Below are 21,799 nucleotides of genomic sequence, written 5' to 3'. Positions count from 1 at the left end.
GCAATGTTGAAGATGAAGATTTCAACATCGAGTTTCACAAAATTATTTCTTGAAACAGAGCAGAAATTGTTATTTTATATAACATAATTCTAAGTGTATATTTTAACTAAAATGTTTTCTATGAGTTAAAAAAGATCAGTGAATGAATACACTCTTCTAGGCTGAATTAAGATAGAATGTTTACAGTTTTAAAAAGTTTGGCTGGGGAAAAATAAGTTCTATAAAACCTGTGTGATCCAAAATTAAGATATTCAGCAGCAAAAAGTATTGTAATTTCTCATAAGCAGTTCTCACAAGCAATGACATGTATGCCTTACTTTATGAAAGTGTCAAACAGAAATAGGCAAATCTGAAAGAATTTACAAGTGTGATAAATCAGAGGTAAAATCACAATAAAAAGAATTTATGGCTTACAAAAAGATTCACAAGTAGGAGTTTCCTTCCATCAACTTCTCAGAGTCCCGTTAGCTCCCTCCTGACTTCCGAAAGATGGGAGTTACCAAAATTTAGTTTACATTTAACTTCTCAGGGAAATGTGACCTGCAAAGAAAGACATATCGGATATGACGCTGCCTGCTGCTTCTTCCTTCGAGCAGCCCTTCTCTTGTAGAAATGATCAGAATTGGGTCCAAGCGGCACAGAATCAAGCATTATGTATCACTCCAAGTACCAATTCCTGTTCAACAAGTTCTCATCTCTCCCCAGTGATGAAGAGGTGCACGTTCTTCTTGGACTGCAGCATCTGCGCAGCCCGCTCCACACCGACCACTGCAGCCAACCTCTGGGCATCGTACTTGGAGTAGAGGACAGTACAGGTCCAGGTGGCTTCCTCGCCTCTGGTGGTGGCTCGCAGCATGTTACAGACTTCACTGTAGAAGTGGGGATATGTTGGCAGCTCATAGAAAATTAGGTTCCTGATGCCTTTTATTGTATACCTGTTAGAAAGGGAAAGAGAGGCTATGTCTACTTGAGAAAATGTGTGGAAAAACGACCTAAGATTTACAGGGAAATATTCACTCTCGTTGCCTCACGCTCAGGGAAGAAAATAATGGCACAAACAACAGACCAAAAATTATTCTAGTTTGAGGGCTTATTTTTGTGACAGCATATTTGAATTCCTAGTGCTTGGCTCAAGGTAATAAAATAAGTTTGTATTTCTTGAGCCTACTCTGGGTAGACTGAGGTAGAGTGGAGAAAAGCAGACTTAGGATTAGAAGTCTGTCATAGAAAACTTAAAAAGCAGGCATGATTTAACATTATCCTTATTATAATTGGGCAAAACAGAATGTTCTGTAATGGAGATGAGGTCAGAGCCAGCGCATAAAATAAACTGCATAAACTGTAAATGCATTCCCATTAGTCTTTTCTTGTCACTCTGTAGACGTGTTAACTCCATGGCAGATGTCCCAAGTTCATCCATTTACAAAATCCTGCCTGAGGACCCAGCAGGCATCATGGGAAAGCAATTAGCTTCAACAGCTTCCGTGCTTCTTTCCCTGCTGCACGGTGCTGCACAGTGGTGGCGGGGGATGTAGGCCCTAGGGACGCACCGTGTGGTTTGGGTTGAGGTCAATTGTTCCCTCCGGGGTCCCACAACAGAAGATTTTGTACGTTGATGAGGTTCTGATCTTTCCTGTTAGATCTCTCATACATTGCTGATGTTAGATTCCCTTGGGAATCTAACCTTATTCACAGAGGATAAGGTTTCCTTGCCTTTTTTATCCCATGAGATCATCTTGACCTCTCTGGGGACCCTCATTTTCCAAATCGTAACTGCAATCCATTCCTTGGCTGACCTCTCAACACCATCTTTCTATAAAAAAGGAATTCTAATGGCTAGTTATCTTAAATAAGCTGTTCTATTTCACTAATTATCAAGATAAACAACAACAAACATTGAGTTCCACTTCCGCTTAGTATGTAGAAAACTCAAGAACATTGCTTCCATGCTAATTAGAAAAAGCCAGAAAATCTAGAAAGTATTCCTTTCCTAGACAACTGATGTCACAAAGCAACCAAGCAAAATGATTCAATGGGGCGCTGGTGTACATTTAGTAACTGGTTCTCAGTGTAGAAAGATGGGTGCTGATTTAAAGCATTTGCCAATTTCTATGGTGTAAATACTCCCACCACAGCCAGTCTCGAGCTATCAATAGCACGTTGCTGAACTGGGAGCTGGGAAGAGACATCCAATCAGATCTCACAAACCAGGATGAGCCAGCTTTGGGCCACCAATGACTGAATTCCAGAACGACAAACCCCTCCTAAGAAAGGACATGCGAACTACTTTGCCTTTGGTAGATCACAAGCAGAAGAAGACAGCTGCCAAGAAAGTGGGTAGGAAGAAAACAGCTATACTTTTAAAATTCTAAAGGGCAAGTGTGGGCCTGTGTGACAGCTCAGAATCCTGAGATTCCTGGACACTCCTTCAGTTCACATTCACTCATGAGCTCTTTTCCACAGGCCTCCACTGGGAGCCCTGGAGAAGGACTGGGGGCAGGGCAGGAGACCTGAGGGACCCTGCGTGTGGTGCAGACGTGAGCCCTCACTCACTTCCCAGACCCAGATCTGGGAAGCAAAAGCCTGAAGCAGATGAGAGAGGGGCAGAGGTCAACTGCTGGGTGTGAGGAGAGCAGATGAAGCAGAATTCGTCTGTCCCTAAGGGAGGGGCAGTAAAACCCCCATTCTCTCCCTCCCCACCACAACTTACACCTAGTAAAAGGCCACAGCAGTCTGTCCCTGGGTAAAGAACACAAAATCCATCCAGCCCAAGATCCTGCGCTGACGTGAGCAGAGGTCTGCCACCACCAGGGGAAAGGAGGAACTCTTCCCCACCAAGGCCCCTACAGATACCAGATAGACACTGGCTGCCATGGAGGGTGTTGCAGGAACCCTGAGAAAGTCCCACCTCTAAAGTCCGGAATGAACAGGGCCTGCCTAAAACTGAGGTGCACCAGGAGAACCCCCACCCCACCTCAAGCCTTGGGGGAGGGGCCGGAGTGTAGTGAGAGACTCCCCTCTGGCACTGGGGTACAACGGGCCTTGGTAAAAGCTGAGAGGAGATCAGAATACCGAGAAAAGTCCCTCTAGCACCCCAGGCCCCACACTAAGCCACGTCTGCTAGAGGAGCTGAAAGTCTGTGATGTATGGAAGGTAATTATATAACAACCAAATTCCGACTAGATTCCCAACCCCCACACCAGTGGCCTGACGGATGAGTTGTGCCCGGACATGAGCCTCTACATTCACTGACAATTACAAACACACACACACACACACGCACAAAGATAAGACGATAAGGTATCAGACTATCAAGTCACTGGCAACGAGAGGGGTTTTGAAGAAACAGACTACTAAAGTATAAATTAGTGTGTGTGTGTGCGCGCGCACACGCATTTGGTGTCGGGGCGGGGGGGGAGAGATAAGAACAAGACGAGAGGAAGCAAATAAGTGGCAATGTACAGCAAATTTTTAACTGTATACAGCCTTTGAGCTAACAAATTTTCCTTTCCATATTTATTCTAAGGAAATAACTAGCAACCACTGACTATGCATATAGATGTTCTTGGCGTTATTATATATAATAGCAGAAAACAGTAAAAAAAATCTATATGCTTATTAAAAGAAAAGTGGGATAATTACACATCCACATAACGTAATGCTATGTAACTATCAGAAGGATTCAACACACAACCCCAAAGATTACTTACTACCAACATTAGAAAAGGTATTTTTACATCGGAGAGATGGATAGGGAGCAGACCCACCTTGACCAAGTGATTACATTTAGCATCACCAAAAATGGGATAAACATCTCATGTAGTGGGAAGTACACAATATCCTCTATGTAGAATTCTTATCAAAAAATACTTCATCTAAATCAGTGGTCTCTGAACTCTGGCTGCATGTTCAATCACCTTTTTGTTTTTTAAATACCTATGCTTGGTCAGCAACCCCAGGCATTCTGATTTAATTGGTATTCAGAGTTTTAAAAGCTGCAAGGAAATTCTAATGTACAGCAAATGTGGGAACCACTGATTTTAAATTAGAAAACATGTGGGACTTTCTACAGGAAACTGGATTGGATTCGTCAAAAAATGTCAATGTCATGTACTAACATTCTGAGTTAGATCATACGTTGTTGTGGCAGCCGTCCTGTACACTGCAGAACGTTCAGCTGCATCCAGGCCTCGACCCAACAGAACCGCTAGACCACTAGAATAACCTTCCAGTTGCGACAAGCAAAAATGTCTCCAGATATTGCCAAATGCCCCTTGAGAAGCAAAACTGCCCCAGCCTGAGAACTAAGACAGACTAAAGAAACATGTTAACCAATGCATGTTCCTTAACTAAATCATGGGTTTGGGAGTGCAGGGGTGGAGGAGGAGTAGTTATAATGGTTATTTTGGGACAACTAGGAAATTTGAATACAACTATATGTTAGAAAATATTATTGTAGTGATGTCAAGTAGTACAATAATGGTGCTGTGGTTAGATAAAAGAACGTTCTTGTTTTTAGAAGCTACATGCCGTTGGGGAAGGCAATCGAGAAGACCTGACGACCAGTTTGACCCTCCAGCTGACCCCGGGCCATCACAGAGAGGCTCCTCGCCCCTCACCTGTGCTTTCGAATGGGCACTCCATTTGCCTTCCCAGCTCCCAGAAGCTGCTCCAAGGATCCAGCCTTGAGACACAATGGTGTTGAGACTATCTGGACTGGGCACGTGACTGACCCCAGTTAGAGCCTCTATACGTAAACTTTTAAGATTCTGGCGGGTGGATGTGGAAAACTAATCTTGTGGCCGCCCGAACAAGCCTACAGGTTAAGCTCCCTGGCTTATTAAACCTGCCACCTACCACTCTGTCTTTTTCTTTGGTCCTTCCCCACCCTCCCTTCCCAGTATGGGGGCCAGTCTCAGATTATTAGAGTTTCAATGCTGAAAGACTCAGGGGTTAAATGTCATCAAGCCTCCTGCAATTTACTTGCAAATGGCTCAAGAAGAAAAAATAAGAACTATGAGAAGAGAGACGGGGAGACAGGGGACGTGTGTGTTTGCGCATGTGGCAAAACGCTAACAGCTGGTGAAGCCCAAGTGCGAGGACCTCTAGATGTTCATTGTTAGTCTTATAATTTCTTTTAAAATGAAATCTTACCAAAAAAAAAAAAAAAAAAAAAAAAGCTGGGAAGAGAGAAGATGGAATAGAGTTATATATATGTTAACTTAAAAATATATCAATGATATATAAATATATATACCAAAATGTTAACATAATGTTAACATATTTAAAAATTTGTTTAATGAGCACATAAAACATTTAAGATAAAAGAAAAAAGTCCCAAGGTGTATAGTGTGATACCAATTTTGGTATGTTTTAAAAAAATGCCTGTGTAAGGGTGTGTGTGCATGAGTGCACACATGCACGTGCATATATGCATGTGCACATACTTTTCACATAAAAAAAGACAGGAAAGAAATACACGAAAATGGGTATTTATTTATATTAAGGCAGTGAGATTATAGGTGAGTCCACATTTTTTTAAACCTAGATTTTCCAAATTCTCCATAATAATGTGTAATATTCTTATAATCAAAGTATTTCTGAAACAACAAAATCAACTTCAATGTTTAGTTTAAAAAAACAATAAAAATCTCAGTCCCAACGTGCCCACAATGGAGACTAGGTATTTCCTGGAAACAGAACGTGACCAGGCCCTCTTCAGAGGGGCAATTAGTGCCAATCTCCATAATCTTCAGCACCCTTCCCCTGCCTTCTTCCTCTCTTGTACATGCTTTGGGGCTTGAGTGATGCCTACAAATTATGGCCTAACATCCTGATGGGACCTAAAACTAAGAACATTCCACATGTCTATTTTACCTGCCAACGGTCAAAGATAAATGAGGCACCCACAACTGACTTGAAAGGCTGGCTCCTCCCCTTGGTCTAAAAAGAACAGGTCTACTATTTCCAGAACTAGGATTCTTACATAGGAGTAGGGGTACTCAGAAACACGCCAGCAGCCTTTCCCAGCTTGAGAAATCCTACCTCCAGAGTTTCTGACTTGCCCCTGGCTGACAATCCTTCTTGCGAGAGTAACCCACTGATAAGGCTCAGGAAGAGCTGGGAACCTCCTCTCCGCAGGAGGGCATCATGACTGAGTGCCATCCACTCCTAAGAGTCTACTGGTTTTATCTGTACCAAAGAAAACTTTTTGCTGGCTCACAAATAAACTGCTATATTTCTAATGCTGTCTACTTCCACAGAGAACATAAATAAATAATTTCAGAATTGGATACTAAAGTTTAAAACACATGTACTTTCCCCAAGGTCAAATAAAAAAATCAAACCACAAAGACACTGCAGATCAAAACACCCATCATCACCTTGGTGATCTCTCAAGCAAAAGAATTCTATAGTTGGAAACCCTGAGATAATTAGCAGTTGCCGAACTGTGAGGCACATTTTCCCTGTTCACCTTCGCCACGGGATGCACTTATTAACCTGGTCCGGGGAAAGCAACTGGCACATGCTAGGTTTGTCTTCATAATGACTTTGTGGGCAAAGCGGTTTGGTAAATAAATGAACAGTAAGACAGGGGACTGACTGTCTTGCCGACATAAGAGAAAGGGTGCCTTTCTCTTAAGCAGGACTTCATGTCCTCTTCTTGAAAAGCTGCTTTCTGACAGCAGTCCTCATCCCAGCTTAATTCACACTTGCTAAGACAATCGCACTGGGAAGTTTTCCAGTCTATCCACTTCACTGAAAGGGGTGTCTTTCATTTGTCAAACTGATAGAAAACTAAGGGCTCTTCAGACCTGCTGAGTACAAACTCCCCGCAAAATACCTCTCTTCAACCGGAATGAAAACAACTTACTGGAACAAAGCAAATAATGATGCCAACGAGCAGGCATTCATTAGCAAACACTCTGGCCAAATAGCCTTGTCTGGGTGGCCATGAATGGAGCCCAGGGAACACAAATGTAGTTATTTCTCAACTCTCCCCTAAGAGATCACCTTGCCAGCAGAGTACCCAGAGAAGACACGTCATGGCAGCCTGCTGGGTTCCTCCCTCTCCATCTTGGTAACAAGAAGGTGTCTGGGACGCACCATCCTAATATCAGCATAAACTAAAAGGCAATGCAATGTCAAACTGCATCACCTAACATGCTCCAAAGCCTGGAAGATTTCTGGATTATATGTGAGGGACACTCTGAGAAAATGTGCCCCTTGTCTGTATATATGACTGACAGTTAATAAAATAGCAAGGTCAGAACTAAAACTAACTAGACATTACTGTGAATCGGAAGGAAGAGGTAACAGGATGTAATTTCCATCTCTCTCCAGGCGAGGGTTCAAAAAGAGCTTTTCATTGGCAACAGAGACAACTAGCAACACAATACCTGAGCTCTGCGGGTGCGAAAGGCTGCAACTATCCCAGTCACAGAAGACTCAGTATTACCAACACTCTAATTAGAATTTTAAAAAAGACCAATCTAATTTTGTCAAAGTCACATGGTAGGGAAGCTAAACAAATGCTGAAACCCTAAAATATTCAACTCTAAGCCCCTCGCTTTTAGCTTCCTGCACACGTCCAGGGGCCCACTGGTCCTGGCTCTTCTCGGTGAGGAAGTGCATGACCGCCTCCTCCAGACACTGAACATGTACACCTCCACAGGTGACACGGACCCCGGTATTTTGTCTGGGCCTCTGCGACAGGGCCCAACCCTTCTCGTACGCATTAGTGTTGTCCCTGTCAAGAGTTGTTCAACTCTGTACTGTCTTTCTTGAGGGGTAGGATCACACCTACAGGAAGTCCCCCACATATGGACCCTCTCCAGATCTACACACAGGTTATGCTGTAGTCAGTCATTTGTTTCTACAGCGTTTTCCAACAATGTCAATTTGGGAGAAAACCGAACACCAAGAAGAGCCAGCCTGTCCAGTCCCCACACTGGCTCCTCTGCAGGAGGCAGGTGAGAAAGGACCTGGTAACACCGCAAGCCTACCAGGTGCTCAGAAACAGGCTGATCTGCTTGGCATCCCCATGAGAGACGTCACTGGAAACCTGGCACCACCTCACCTTTTGTAGAAATGGAAGCGCTCTGTGAGGAGCAGGAACTGCTTCTCTCCTTGAAGGAAAAAGTGTCTGGCCCTGGAGATGGCGGACTTTTTTGTGTATTCGCAGATGTGTGTGAAGTTCACTTCCTCCTTCTTGAAGTAATTTCGGAGACGCACGAAGTCAAAGTACGAGGGGACATAGACGAGTGTGTGAGACATGACTGCATCACGATACTGAGGCAAAATCTTGTTCACAAAAAAGTTAAACCTGATTTGGAAAGGCAAAGGGTAAAGTCAATGATCTCAAGTTGAGCCTGTAGCATCACTACAAAGTGAGTGGCCCTGGGCAAGCCACGACCTCCCTCTATCTCCCCAAAGAGACCAACATGGCTTATGTCATTGCAAAGAGGTTACCTAAATAAAACTTGACGAGCACATTAAAAAGTGCTAACAGCAGTCATCATAAAGAATAGGTGTAATGCCAGTTATCCCAGAAAACTATTCTAGGAAGTATCTAACCTCATCATTCATTCATTCATTCATTCAGTCTGTCTGCCATCAGCTAGTCAGTCAACAAACAATTGCTGAACACTTTCCATATGCTAAACATCATTCTGCTACCATGGGTCCCCTGACTAAACACAATGCAGAGAAAGGAGGAAAACAGAGAGGAAATTACAAAAACATTTCTTGCCCTGAAAGGCTTACAATTAAGTTGTTGACACAGATACTTTGTGGCATTAAGCAGTGTGATATAATTAAAAAACACCACGGTCTAGAGGAAAAGACCCCTAATTTACAGTACTGAGCCTGCTACTAATTAGCTATAAGAACGAAGCTGGCAAGATTGGGTTCTATCAACTCGATTGGTAAATGGTAATCAAAAAAACCAGCATGGAATCCAGGTTTAAATTTGTACTCCAAAGTCACATCCCTCCGTGAGGCCCCCAGGCATCTAATGAGACTGGGGAGGGGTGGATACCTGGCATCGATCACCGAAGCTAGGTTTTCAGCTTCCATCCTCTGGAAGACATGTGGGAGCTGCACCAGCACGTGACTGATGGAACCTGTCATTGGGACGTTCCTCACGGCCACCTGCCAGGAGTTGAGAGCATCAGATGGTGAGCCATTCCCATTATCGACCAAATACTTTCACACATGCTTCAGGAAGATCCAGAGAAACAAGGGCAAACCCACCTGGCCCTGCGCATTGACGCAGTACTTGTTGAACACGGAATTGATCTGGGCATCCTGCAGGCCCCCAAACAGTAGAGTCTGGCGATAGAACTTTGACCAGTTATTGAGGCTCCACATCCGCACTCGAGAAAAGTCCACCCCATGTGAGTCCAAGGGCAGCAAGTTCATGTGGTTCATCAAGTGCTTTCAGCAGAAATAAAACCACCATTAATAGTTAACTGAGGATTTTTACCTTTTAGGCACTGCCACACATTTTATAAGCCTGCCATCTTATTTAACTTAATAAAGTAAATACTATCATTTCCCAAATTACAACAAGAAAACTGAGGCTCAAATGAGTAAGTGACTTGCCCAGAGTCAGGCAAACACCCTCAACAAAAAGCTAAGCTAAAACCGGCCACCTCTCGGACCTTCGAAAAAGGATCAAAATAGTAACTACAGGAGTTTTCCTTTAAAAGGAACTTCTGAAATGTTACCCTGGTCATTCTATGGGTTACTCAGTCCCAAACTTAGACAAGAAGGGAAATGATACGGAAAATAGCTGTTATCCTTCAATGATCTGGTTCTTAAAATATTAAATTTCCAGAACCACTACACATGCATTTTCTACTTAATTATATTTTTACCTCATAATATATATTGAAGGGTCACGAGAACTATAAATTTATTTCCACCTTTTAAATAAGTACTCCCCTTATTTGTCCCAAACTTCCTATAAGCCTAAAATAAATAAACCTATGAACCGTGATGGAATTATTCAAATACACAGGTTCTTAATCCTAAAACTGACAACGGTACAGAGTATGTAGAAAGAGAGAAAAAAATTACAACACAAATTACAGCGAGAGGATAAAAACATCGTACATTTCTCTGCAAAACCAGATCACACACATTAAGAAATCATGAGCAATGGTTTTTCATCTCCATTGAGGACCAAACAAAAAAGAATAAGCATAAACTGCAGGAGGAATTATGTCAGAATAAAGACATTCCTAGTGGAGGATTTTCATCCAATTACCTACTCATCCAACTATCCACACTGAAGTGGTCTATTAGAAGTGAACTTTTAGGGGAAGAAATCTTTTCTGGAGATTTCACAATATTGACAAGAACTTTTATCTTTTCAGATAGTTTCCTGACCAATCTGTGGGTAGAAGGGACAAATTTCCCATTTTCAAACTGGAATATGTGGACTTTTCCCTGTTTCACATCGAGTTTTAATCTGGACTTAAATAACCCTATAGGACTTAAACCATTGTCCCTCTCAACGTGAATGACCAGCATTACCAGGACATGTTCCCAGTTCTGCATCAGGTAAATGTCAGCTTGATCAATGATGAGAAGCTCAACAGAAGACAAAAAGTCAAAATCTCTCTTCTTCTCTCCTTCTGCACCAATGATGGTCCTCAAGCCCAGAGGGGAGGCAATGAGGATGTCCGAGGAGTAAAAAGGGGCATAGAGTCGGATGCTTCTCTGAAGTATTGCCACTCCTACACGAAACAGCCAAGTACACATCAGTGCATTCATCATTGCCCAGCCATTGGCTTCCACCCTCTCAAAGCATCCCCATCCCTGAACCTTCCAAACCTTTCCCCTCGGCATACGACCATGCCCAAACTGCTTCAGTTAAAAAATCATCATCATCATTATCCCACCCTTGTATCTGGGTCCCTTCCAGCTCCCATTCTCTTCTTTTCCTTCACTGTTAAACTTCTCCAGATAATGGTCTCTACTTTGAAACTCGCACTCACTCCTCAATGCACCACAATCTGGCCTGAGATGCTCGGGACTCCACTGAAATGGCCTCTAAGATCACCAATAGCCCTCCATTACCAATTCAATGCCACTATAGTGTTTCTTGTCATGCCTGTGTAAGCAGCACTTTGGACACACCTTCCTTGAAATGTTCTGTTCTTCACTGGTGGTTTCCATACCTTCAACACTTCCTTTCTCTATCACTGACTCAACCCTATCAGTCTTTTCAGATCCAAACAGCTCTTTTACAAATCCCTGGATTCACCCGCAAGTTCTACTTCCACTCTATATAGAGCTTTCGGTAAATTTATTCTCTAACCATGGTTTTAATATCATTTTCACACAAATTTTTATTTCCAGCCCGTATCTCTTTCCTGAGCTCAACACTGATATATTGGTAACTTGCTAGACACCTGCACGTTTAAAACTGGACATCAACTCTCATCCCCTTGCGCCTTACACTCCAGCCACGTCGAAGCCTGTGTGAATCCTAGGCCATGCCGACTCATTCATCCTGAGGCCTCTACACATGCAGTTCCTTGTCTGAAACCCTTTTCTCCAGTCTGACCACTCCCCTTCGTGACTGGCTAAATCCCACTCAGGTTTCAGCTTAGTACAGACAGCACATCCAAAGAAGGCCTTCCCTAACCACCCTGCACCTCTTTTGGGTACAGAGATTACTTTAAATGCTCCCAGGACACCCACTGTATCTTCTGATCATAACGCTTCCCACTCTGTACTATTTCTCCACTAGGCTGGACTTCCCAGAGAGTAGAAATCGTAACTTTTATTTCTGTATCCCCAGCTTCACAGTGTCTGGCACACAGGAGATGCTTAAAAAATGTTTGGTGAATGAGCATATTTAACTAACAAACTTTCCCAAGAACTTCGGAAACGTGAAAAAGTTGGGTAAGAGAAAATAAGTCCCGAGTGGCTGTAATTCAGAGCCACTGCGCGGCAGGCAGGAGGGAAGTCCACCATTACAGAGACGCTCAGTTTATTCAGCCTCCCCAGACCGACACCTCAGCCCATCGGTCGCAGCTTCCCCGGGATTTCCTGTAGCACTGACCGTGTGCTATCAGCTTTGGGTGCACTGAGACACTGTTATAAACGCCTACATGCCTTTTCCATATGCCTTCGGAGACACTCCATCCCATTAGCCATGGCAAGACTCTCCCCTGGCAGACGAGATGTCTTAAATGCACCCTGGTTCTGCTGGGAGGCTGCGTCAGTGACTGAGACAATGCCTAATTCCAGCTATATGAACCTCGCCCCTCAGGCCCTTTAGGGCCTCAGTTTTGACAGGAGGAGTTACCGATCCTGAAGTGGTCATCGATGTTGCCCACGAAGACAGCTTCGTAATCCTCAGGCCTCTTCAGGTTGGGTGGTCTCTCCTCAGGATCTGAGCCATACTCTCCATTAAACCTCTTTTTGTTGCTCACAATTATTTTCTTCTTACTGTCGCCCTCGAGGAGGCTGATGAAGAGCTGTACCACCCGCAAAGCGGCTTCCCGGAACGGCACCACTATCAGCACCTACGGGAGAAATGACGGTGAGCCACGGCGGGGCGGCGGGGGGAAGTGCAGCTCGGGGTGAGCCTGCTGAGGGCGTGCTGCTAAAGACTCCCCTGCAAGCAGTGGCCCCGGCCAGGGACGACATCACCCCCTATGCACAGAACCTGGCTCGAATCTAGAAGCTGAGCACATCCACAGCACCATGTCCTGAGGACTTTCATAGTTCCGTGGGAGGCAATTCTCAGGCAGAATTTGAAATACCTTTTAGGCTAAGTCGACACCTTTAACAGAGGTGCCCACCAGCAAAATCCAAGAATATAAACACCCAAGTTCTTTGAGGGCAAGAAATGTACAGTATTTTTATCCATAAGACCCAAAGAACAAATACATTCTGAATAAAAAATGAATTAGATGTAATAAGCAGGGAACGAATAAAGCTGGTAAGGAAAAGGACTGACGCATCACTTTTCTAATACACTTTCTAGTACATTCTTCAGAAATGACAAAGCATTTCTGAAATAGGACATTCGAATGGGAAATAGAGGACTTAGTTTTCCAAACATTTCCTAAAATGCTTCATGTTACAACTGTTAAAGGTAAAAAAAGATACTCAAAAAATGATTAATTTCTAACTACCCATTTGTAAACAATACAATCAGTGGAAATAACTCCAGATTTTACAATTCATTGAATTCTAAATGTGCTTCCTGGGTAATCTGTCTCTCATTAATTTTTGCAATTCTAGATGGAAACAGATAATCTGATAATTCTGATGTCATGAAAACCCTGAGATAGTTTCCCAGAAAGGCAACCAGCACAGCCAGAGGGGGCGATAATCCAGTTTGGTACAGTGCAGGGTGGACGGACCAAGAGTGAAGAGGGCCAAGCTGTTGTCCCGCTGTGACACCAAGGAAATGTCTAGGCTTTGGTTTCCCCAGCTATCAAGCAAGAGGGTTGGACTAAGAAATCTCTAAGCGCCACATCAGTATTAAAACTGGAGAATTCTATAAGCTCAATGAGAACAATTTAAAAAGACGAGGCTTCCTCAAAATTGAGAGGCATGGCTAAGGGGCAGAAAGGATGGTTGACACAGATCTAGCTCTACAGCATCAGAAAAGTGCAGACTTAAAGTGTAGAATTAAAAGACATTTCTACCAAAGCCCTAAATCCACTGGTGCTTAGGCTTATGAGCCCAAATAAATGTAATCATCACTTTAAATGGCAATACCTATACAGTGGAGAAATAGGAGTTTTTCATTTCCATAGTTTACGTATTTAGGTGGCTGACTGACGAGAATCCTTGGTTCTAGTTCCGCCTCTGCTTCTCTTCTCCTGGTTCTCCTTAGCAAGGCCCCCTAGGAATCTAGGTCTTGGTCCAGGCTGTAACAAGTAAGAACTGGATGAACAGCTCGTTATTAAGGTCCCACTCAATGCTGATGATCACGAAGAAGAGATTTATAATGGAGTGTCAGATATGTTCAGAGCTTATCTTTATGGAGAATTATCATGGAGGTACCGCCTACTCACAAGTCTCCGGTTAGATGCACTGTCACAAGCAGTCCACTGAGCCGTCTACAGCATGGCTTTGACAGTACTTGGCCCAGCCGATATGCTCACTCTTAAGACTCATTCATTACTCTAACCATTAAAACAGCTGAGTACCTGCTAAGGGCAAGGCACCTATATGGCAGCGCTCTGCAGCCTAACCTCTGGAGGGCAGAGCTCTCCTGCTGCCACTCACCTTGGGCCTTGTTAGCCCTTGATCCCTGAAGTCGTCGTCATCACCCACGCCAAGTTTCTGGCTTCGGCGTCTGCTGTTGTTGCCGAGCACCCGGGCATTGGCTTTGAGGACGTGGTTCACTGCGTGCAGGCAGTACACGTGGCGGATCTCTTCCCCGTTCTTCAGGGCAGTCCTTTCCGGGTAGAACAAGTCCCGGTAAGAATTCATAAGTAAGAAGAGCTCTTTCTGGAGGGGTGTAAAGGGGCTACTTGATTTTGAGGGACCAGACAGGAACTGGCTATTGGTCTTGATCCAAGTGGATTCCAAAGGCTTCTGGAGATGAAGTGATTTTAAGTCAATGTCCTTTGGGGGTTTAAATGTTTCCAACTTCTGAAACTTGGATGAAAAGACAAGCTGGCCCAGGATAGGCCACTAGGGGAGAAACAGATCAAGAGCTGAATTAGAAATGAATTTTAATATCTTACAGTCACATATTACTTTATAATTTACCAAGACCTCTCGTGATCACCTCAATCCTCACAATAACCCTGCGAGGTAAATACTCTAATGTTCTTCTTACAGTTTAGGAAATGCTGAGGTTCAGAGAGGTTATATGATTCAGACAAACTTTTGCAAACAGTTCTGAAATGACAAAATTATAAAATGGAAAACGAATTAATGGTTACCAAGCATTAGGAATGGGGGCCGGGTGCTTATGAAAGGGGAAACAGGAGGCATCTTCATGGTGCTGGGAACACTCCACACCGTGACTACGGTGGTGGACAGGGGAACCCACACATGTGATAAAACGGTAGAGAACTAAACAAACACAACTGACTAGGAGCAAAACTGGGGAAATGTGAATAAGACAAGTAGATTTATCAATGTCAATTTTCTGGCTGTGATATTGTATTATAGTTTTACAAGATGTTACCATTGGGGAAAACTGGGCAAAGGGCATCTTTTGTATTATTTCTTATAACTGCATCCATAATTATTATCTCAATAAAATTTCAATTAAAAAAGGATGACCACTCTCATGAACAGCAACAGCTGGTGAAAAACAAACAAACCTAAAGCAAAAACTGCTCCATATTTGGGTAATTTACTGGTGAACCTATATCTGATATTTCACACAAATGAACAACAGCTGTAGCTACTGTTTTGCTGAACACTTGCTATGTATCAGTCAGTATATTCCTTTATTTTAAGGTAGGCATTACTGTCTCCCTCTAACAGATGAGAACGGTGAAGATCAGAAAGGCAGTTTAACCTGCTTTAGGTCATGTTAACAGTCCCTCACAGATGTTGGTGTAGACCCTGGGATACTATCTCCAAAACACCCTTATCTGGCTCCCACGCCCCAGCTTCCCAGTGCCTTCTCTAGCTACACCTGTGCCCCACTAGGCCCTTCCCGCCTTCCTGCGTCCTGCTGTCCCATCGAGTCATCCACCTCTCGTGGACACTCTACATTCGAGGAAGCTGCTGAAACCCAAGACCACTGCTTCACTTAGAGCTTTTCTCCCTCGTGACTGAGACAACCAAGCAACACTTACTTTTAGCTGGTGGGTAATTTTGGGATTTGTGGCAGCAGCCTGAATTTCTTTTTCTTTCAGTTCTTTGTTCATGTGTTGTAGAAATGGATCTAATTCAGAAAGAGAGAATGTCAGAACACTTGGAGCAAACAGCAGGCATTTTTCGGTCTTCCCCTGTGAATGACATGCCATTCTTCATGAACTCATCCTTCTTTCCATCTACCTTCTCCATCCTCTCTTCCAGTCCAGAGTTTGAAAGTTTCTGACAGGTCATTTTCCTAAAGCATTTCTCTAATTACATTACTTCCCAGCTCAAAAACCTTTGAAGAAATTTCTCAGTGTGAAATTTGGGGCGCTACAGGATGCACCTCCAAGCCACCTCTCCAATGTAATTTTTAAATTTTATGGCTCTCAAATTTTTTGGCCTCTGTGGCTTTCCTTCAATTAAAATTTCTATCTTCTCCTTCACTTCATCTTTGTTGTAAGCAAACAGCATCAGTTTAAAGTTACTCCCTGACTCACAATAGATATTTCCCAGGAGCCTACTGTGTAGGCACAGTGCTGACTCCACTACGAGGCCATCCCTGGTCCCCCAGAGACAGTCCCCCACCTTGCCCCCACCCACCAACCTAAAACATATATGTTCATGACATCTCATTGACTAAACTGTAAGATCCCTGAGGGCAGGTTCCATGTCTGATTTATTTTGCACTGCAGAACACAAAGAAATGCTCGATACTCAATTGAGTTAGGCAAATGATCTAAATGGTAGCACCTGCACTCTTTATCTTTCTCTTTAGCACTCTGAGCTGGCCACCCAATCAGTCGCCTCATTAAGAAGCAAAGTTAAATGACCCATTCAAGGATCCAAATGGTAAAACTTCAAATGCAATGTGCCTTGTACTAAACACCCACGAGTGAACCATAGGAGATAAGAATTCTAGGTTCTAATACATCTATACAGGTAAAACCACCAGAGGTATTTTAGGACAGTCAAGCTTCCTAATGTTTCCTCCAGGTTTTTAAGTTACGATGGTTCAGAATGGGGTTTGTACTCACATTCTACCTCACTTCTCCCTCTCTGCCATAATAACCAACAGAACCAAATGAGCCGAGTTAAAATGTCACCTCCATTAATAGTAAAGCTGTGTTGAAGAATGGCACTGGGAGGAAAAAAGGCAGTCAGGACACAGAAAGAGACCAACCTGACTTGCCCGCCCAGACACAAGTTAAGAAAATGGACCCAAGAGAGAGAACAGAGACCTGCCTAAGCCTACCATAGGCAGGCCTTGTCCAGATGACTGCCACTTAGGCAGAGGCAAGGCCAAGAGACTGAGAACCTAGGGAGACACAGTGGAGCTTTCTGGGTTCCACAAAGCTCCGTTGTGACAAGGACCAAGCAGATCAGCCACCCTGGACCTCACAAATCAGGAAAATTACTGTTCCAACAAAAAGGAGCAAGTGAAAGGTAGAGAGAAAAGTGCAAAGTATTTCTCAACAAAAGTCTTCCCCTGACTCTAACCGTGGAAGTATGAGCCCTGGGGTACCAGCCTCCCCTGCTACCATTCCTAAGCTGTTTGTTCTCCTAAACAGTCCCCAAATACTGCTAACCATGGAAACGCACAAAATACCTTTGAGAAGTATTTCTTCTCAGCTATCGATCTAGCTGCTAAAGTACTTGCTTTTATTGTTCTCGTTCCAATCACAGGAGATTTAAGTGTATTAGCCCGCACCCCCAACACCAAGCAGCTGGCGAATTCGAACAACACATACTGTGCTCTGACCTTGTGATGCTTTCACAGAACTGTTGCCTCCACTTTCCTCTTCAAGAAAATTGGTTTCCAGGCTAAAGAGTGACTCATGTTTTGCATCTGTAAACTCCTCAAGGGATTCTTGTGACGTGCCAGGTGGCTGTTCCCCATCTTTTCCCTCAGGATCGGCAGGTAGGACCCTATCTCCAATTTTGAGAAATGTTTTGTAAAATTATTTACTCATAAATATAATTATACTTCTGTTGACAAATAAAATCTAATTCCTTAGCCTATATCAATACTGAGGCTCATTGGCATTATTTATTTTTAAACAAATTCAGGTGGAAAACAAATTTCAAAATTAAGCGTGATTATTGACCCAGTTCCATTTCTAGGCATTTATTCTAAGATGATAACTAGACAAAGTACACTAAGACATACATGTAAGATGTTCAAGGCAGCAAAAATTATGAAAATAACTGGGAAAATGATTCCATCAGTTTCTATCAATGGGTTAATTAAATCACCACATATCAGTTACGATGGAATGCTATGTAATTAGTATATGTGCTGCTGAAGCGAGCACAGAATACTATGTAATTAAGAAGCTAACGTGAATCCATAGTTAAACAAATGGAAAAAATGTCCATGGTATGTTATTAAAGAAAAAAGAAAGTAACATAACTATATGAGACCATTATAGACATACACACAAATAGATGTACATACTAATATTCATAAAAAAGTAGTCTGGAAGGTAATATAAAATTTTAAAGGTGTTTATCTCTAGGTGGTGGGGAAATAGGTTAACTATACAACCTTCTTACATTTTTACAATACACATATTACTTTTATAATTAAAAAAAAACCTTCATTTTGAAATATCTGAAAAAGGAAAGAAAAATGGAAAACCAAAACAATACAAAAAAAACCCTAAGTCTGAGGCAATAAATTTTTATCCTAGTAAAACTAATAAAATACTAAGTATGGTATGTGGTACCTTAAAGTATATATATAAAAAATACACTGTAAGGAAAATAGGCATTAAGACAGTGAGATATAAAAAGTCACCCAAATACATTCAGACAATGGAATACTACTCCAGCACAAAAATGAATTTATAATACATGAACATGATGAATCACTAAAACACAAGGAGCCAAAGAAGCCAGACACAAAGGGCTCCCACGTATAAGAATTATTACTGTATGCTTCCGTCTATAAGAATTTCTAGAATAGCCAAAACTAATCTGTCATGAAAGAAAGTCAGTCAGTGCCAGGGGTAAGAAACTGACTGTAAAAGAACAAGAAGGAACTTTTTGGAGGTATTGAAAATGTTCTGTACCTTCACTGTGATGGTAACAGATGTATATACTTGTCAAAAGTCACTGAATATATAGTTTAAATGGGTATACTTTATAGTATGCAAATCATACCTCAATAAAGTTAATTTCAAAGCTAAAGGAAAAAGTCTCCTAGAAATCTGAGTGAAAAAGAGTTCCATTAAGCTTTCAATCCCAGATCTTCTCGAAAGCCTTCCCTCATTTACCCCACCAGCATGTAACAACTCGGCATCTCTTCAACACCTCTTATCTAGTTGTTCCATAAAACTCTACTTGAAAAGTTTTATATATTTGCATCTAACTTGGTTTCTCTATAGAAGAAACAGTAATCTCTTTAATAAATTGAGACCATCACAAGAAACAGAATTATGTTCTCATTCCTCTGAACCAGGAAAACTTTAACTAGGATTGATGAAGTTCTGGAAATGCTAAACAAAAATGTTATTTCTGCATTTCTCTGGTGAGAAGTTTCTATGTTTTCATCAGATGCTCAAAGATATCACTGAAGCCAACAAAGTTAAGGATCTCTGCTTTGGATAGACACGCTTTTGCACAGCTCACACAATACAGGGCGCTGTGCCCATGAGGCAATTTGTCTATGGTCCTGGAACAGACTGATGAACCCACACCAAAGACACTTACTCTCCTGCATTTCAGTAGACTCTGCTGCTGTCTCTTCCTCTACAGGGACATCACTGTCACCATCTTCTTCATTCATTTCTTCCTCCTCTACATCACTGTCTTCTTCTTCTTCCTCCTCTTCTTCTTCCTCCTCATCTTCCTCAGAAACATTCTTTAATGTGGCCAGTAGTTTGTGGTAACCAGAAACCTGTTCTGGTTCACTCTCTGCTTCACTTTCAGAACCTGAAGTATCTGAACTCTCTGACTAAAAGGAAAATGGGAATTTAAAAAACAAAATGATATTGTTCTCATTGCTACCCTATGACTATCATCAAGCCAATAGTGCAACAGGTTCCGACTTTCCTAAATAAAAATCAAGCTTTTCTGCAAATATGCAGTCCTAGATATTCAACCAAGCCCAGCGCCAAATTTATTTAAAACAGCTAATCTAGCTAAGTCCCTAGAAGCTCTTCATCTTCCCTGAACTGCTAATTGTTCCATATAGGAAGAAAGGAGACAGAGCTTTAGGCTATAAGGAAACCTAACCTATGTGTCAGACATTCGGCCCATTTAAAGGAGTGACAGGAAAACTACAATTTAACAAAAGAGCGTAGGCTGCTAAGCCTCTTTAACAGGTTCTAATAGGTTGATCTCTTGGGGGCAGTTTCATACTCTGGTTACTGTTGAAGTTATCACAATAGATGTTAATTAGATAGGCATTTTAATAGACAACTGCATTCAAAAATGAAGCAATATTACTAAAATAATAACTTACATCTAAAATTGAAGAGTAGAAATGTAGCCAAGCTTTATTATTACATATAATCTTAAAAGTAACAACCCAGAACCAAGTAATATAAAGAAAGAATAAAGCATTACCAGTTGACAAATCTGTGGTTTAACTTCCTTTCTGGAAACCCTGAGAAGAAACACGTGATGTTAAACTCTAACTACAAGTATTTAGCAGTTAAGAAAAAGTCTAATGATACAACTTTAAATGTAAAGGGCAGAATAGTCCATTATAAACACATTATAACTAGAATCCTGTAAAAACTACATATGCACGGGGGCAGGGATTATAAGAATATGACAAATAGATAATAATTGACAAATGAAGTTTCACGAGGTCTCACGACAAATACTAAAGTCATGCAACAACTGGCTAAATTTGGCAAATAGAAAACCTCGGGTTCACCTTTCGAGCAAATTCCTAAATTAGAATGAGCACTAAGATGATAATTGAGAGTCTGAACACTCACAGAGGAACCCACAACTACCGATTCAGAAGTGTCCTCCGCGTAACTGGACAGATCAGTGACGTCGAAGGTCCCAAACAATTCTTTAAACACACATACAGAAACAATTCAGAAAATCTCTTAAAATACAAAACCCAGCCCGCACATAGTGGGCGTGTGGTCTAGCATAAAGTTACGGCCCCAACAAAAGGTAGGAAGACCCGTGTGGAACCCCATCTCACCCAGAACGTACGGGGACCGCCCTGAGCAAAGAGGAAGCCGGGGAAGCGAAGAAAGAGGTGGGAGCAGCCCCGTCACCATCCCATGGGAGACCTGCGGACCAAGCAGGGAAAACGCGGCCTTCCACTGGGAAAAGACGCTGCAGCTCTGGCCCCAGCCATGCCCTTCCATACCTGTCATGGAAGGGATGCTCCTCGCCGAAATCCCGAAGATGCTTCTTCTGTTTTTTAGTCAGGGTGTTGAGCAGCTGGCTCCGGCTCCGGCTCCCGCGTTTGCCCATAGTGAAAACTCAAGTTTGTCCGCCTTCAAAAGACAAGTTTCCGAACAGGAAGTTATCCTGTCAATCCACACGCCGGGGCTCGGCGACAGCGCTTTACGGCAGAAGCAGGTTGCGGTAAAGCAGACCCGCTTTACGTCGCGCTTGTACGACAGGCAGTTAAAACTCCCTGGTCGCGATTTTGCCCCCTAGCGAGGCTCCTTGGAAGCACATGCACTCGTGCCCATTTATTCTGAGTCCTAGAATGTTGTCAGGTAGGCTTGGGACTGCCAGGGGTGAGTAAATGGGAGAGCGTGCTTGTGCTTCTGTTTTGGCTGTGGGACCCAACCTGGTAAAGATGTAGTAGTGGAGATGGTTGAATGCAGTGACTTTATATTATTCCATAATAAAAATGCCAACCAATATTTAAGGGTGTCGGCACATCTCACTTCATCCTCACAGCACTACACAAATGTGTCTTATTAATAAGCCTGATACTGCAGATGAGGAAATTGACACCTAGAAAAGGTTACACATTAACAAGAGAAGAGATGGAAACCTAAGTCTGTCTGAT

General features: G+C 42.6%; 1 protein-coding gene across 2 annotated transcripts; it reads right to left on the bottom strand.

Annotated features, from left to right (window-relative positions):
- Window positions 1-232: 232 nt before the first annotated feature.
- On the bottom strand, window positions 233-21,355 carry UTP25 (UTP25 small subunit processor component). 2 transcript variants are annotated; one of them, XM_016158560.2, is made up of 12 exons: window positions 21,143-21,355; window positions 20,374-20,413; window positions 19,516-19,759; window positions 17,564-17,734; window positions 15,801-15,889; window positions 14,266-14,676; window positions 12,326-12,545; window positions 10,543-10,745; window positions 9,256-9,438; window positions 9,041-9,153; window positions 8,081-8,326; window positions 233-935 (listed from the first exon to the last, which is right to left on the bottom strand). In XM_016158560.2, exons 1-12 carry the CDS (start codon window positions 21,247-21,249, stop codon window positions 692-694), a joined length of 2,271 nt encoding a protein of 756 aa, XP_016014046.2. In that variant the 5' UTR covers window positions 21,250-21,355; the 3' UTR covers window positions 233-691. The 2 variants fall into 2 exon arrangements, with proteins under 2 accessions (XP_016014046.2, XP_016014045.2); XM_016158559.2 differs by having other exon boundaries at window positions 255-935; window positions 17,564-17,737.
- Between the last annotated feature and the right edge of the window lie 444 nt (window positions 21,356-21,799).

The sequence above is a fragment of the Rousettus aegyptiacus genome, unplaced genomic scaffold, assembly GCF_014176215.1.
Source record: "Rousettus aegyptiacus isolate mRouAeg1 unplaced genomic scaffold, mRouAeg1.p scaffold_m13_p_17, whole genome shotgun sequence".
NCBI classification, from domain to species: Eukaryota; Metazoa; Chordata; class Mammalia; order Chiroptera; family Pteropodidae; genus Rousettus; species Rousettus aegyptiacus.
This window is presented reverse-complemented; position numbering and strand designations above follow the sequence as displayed.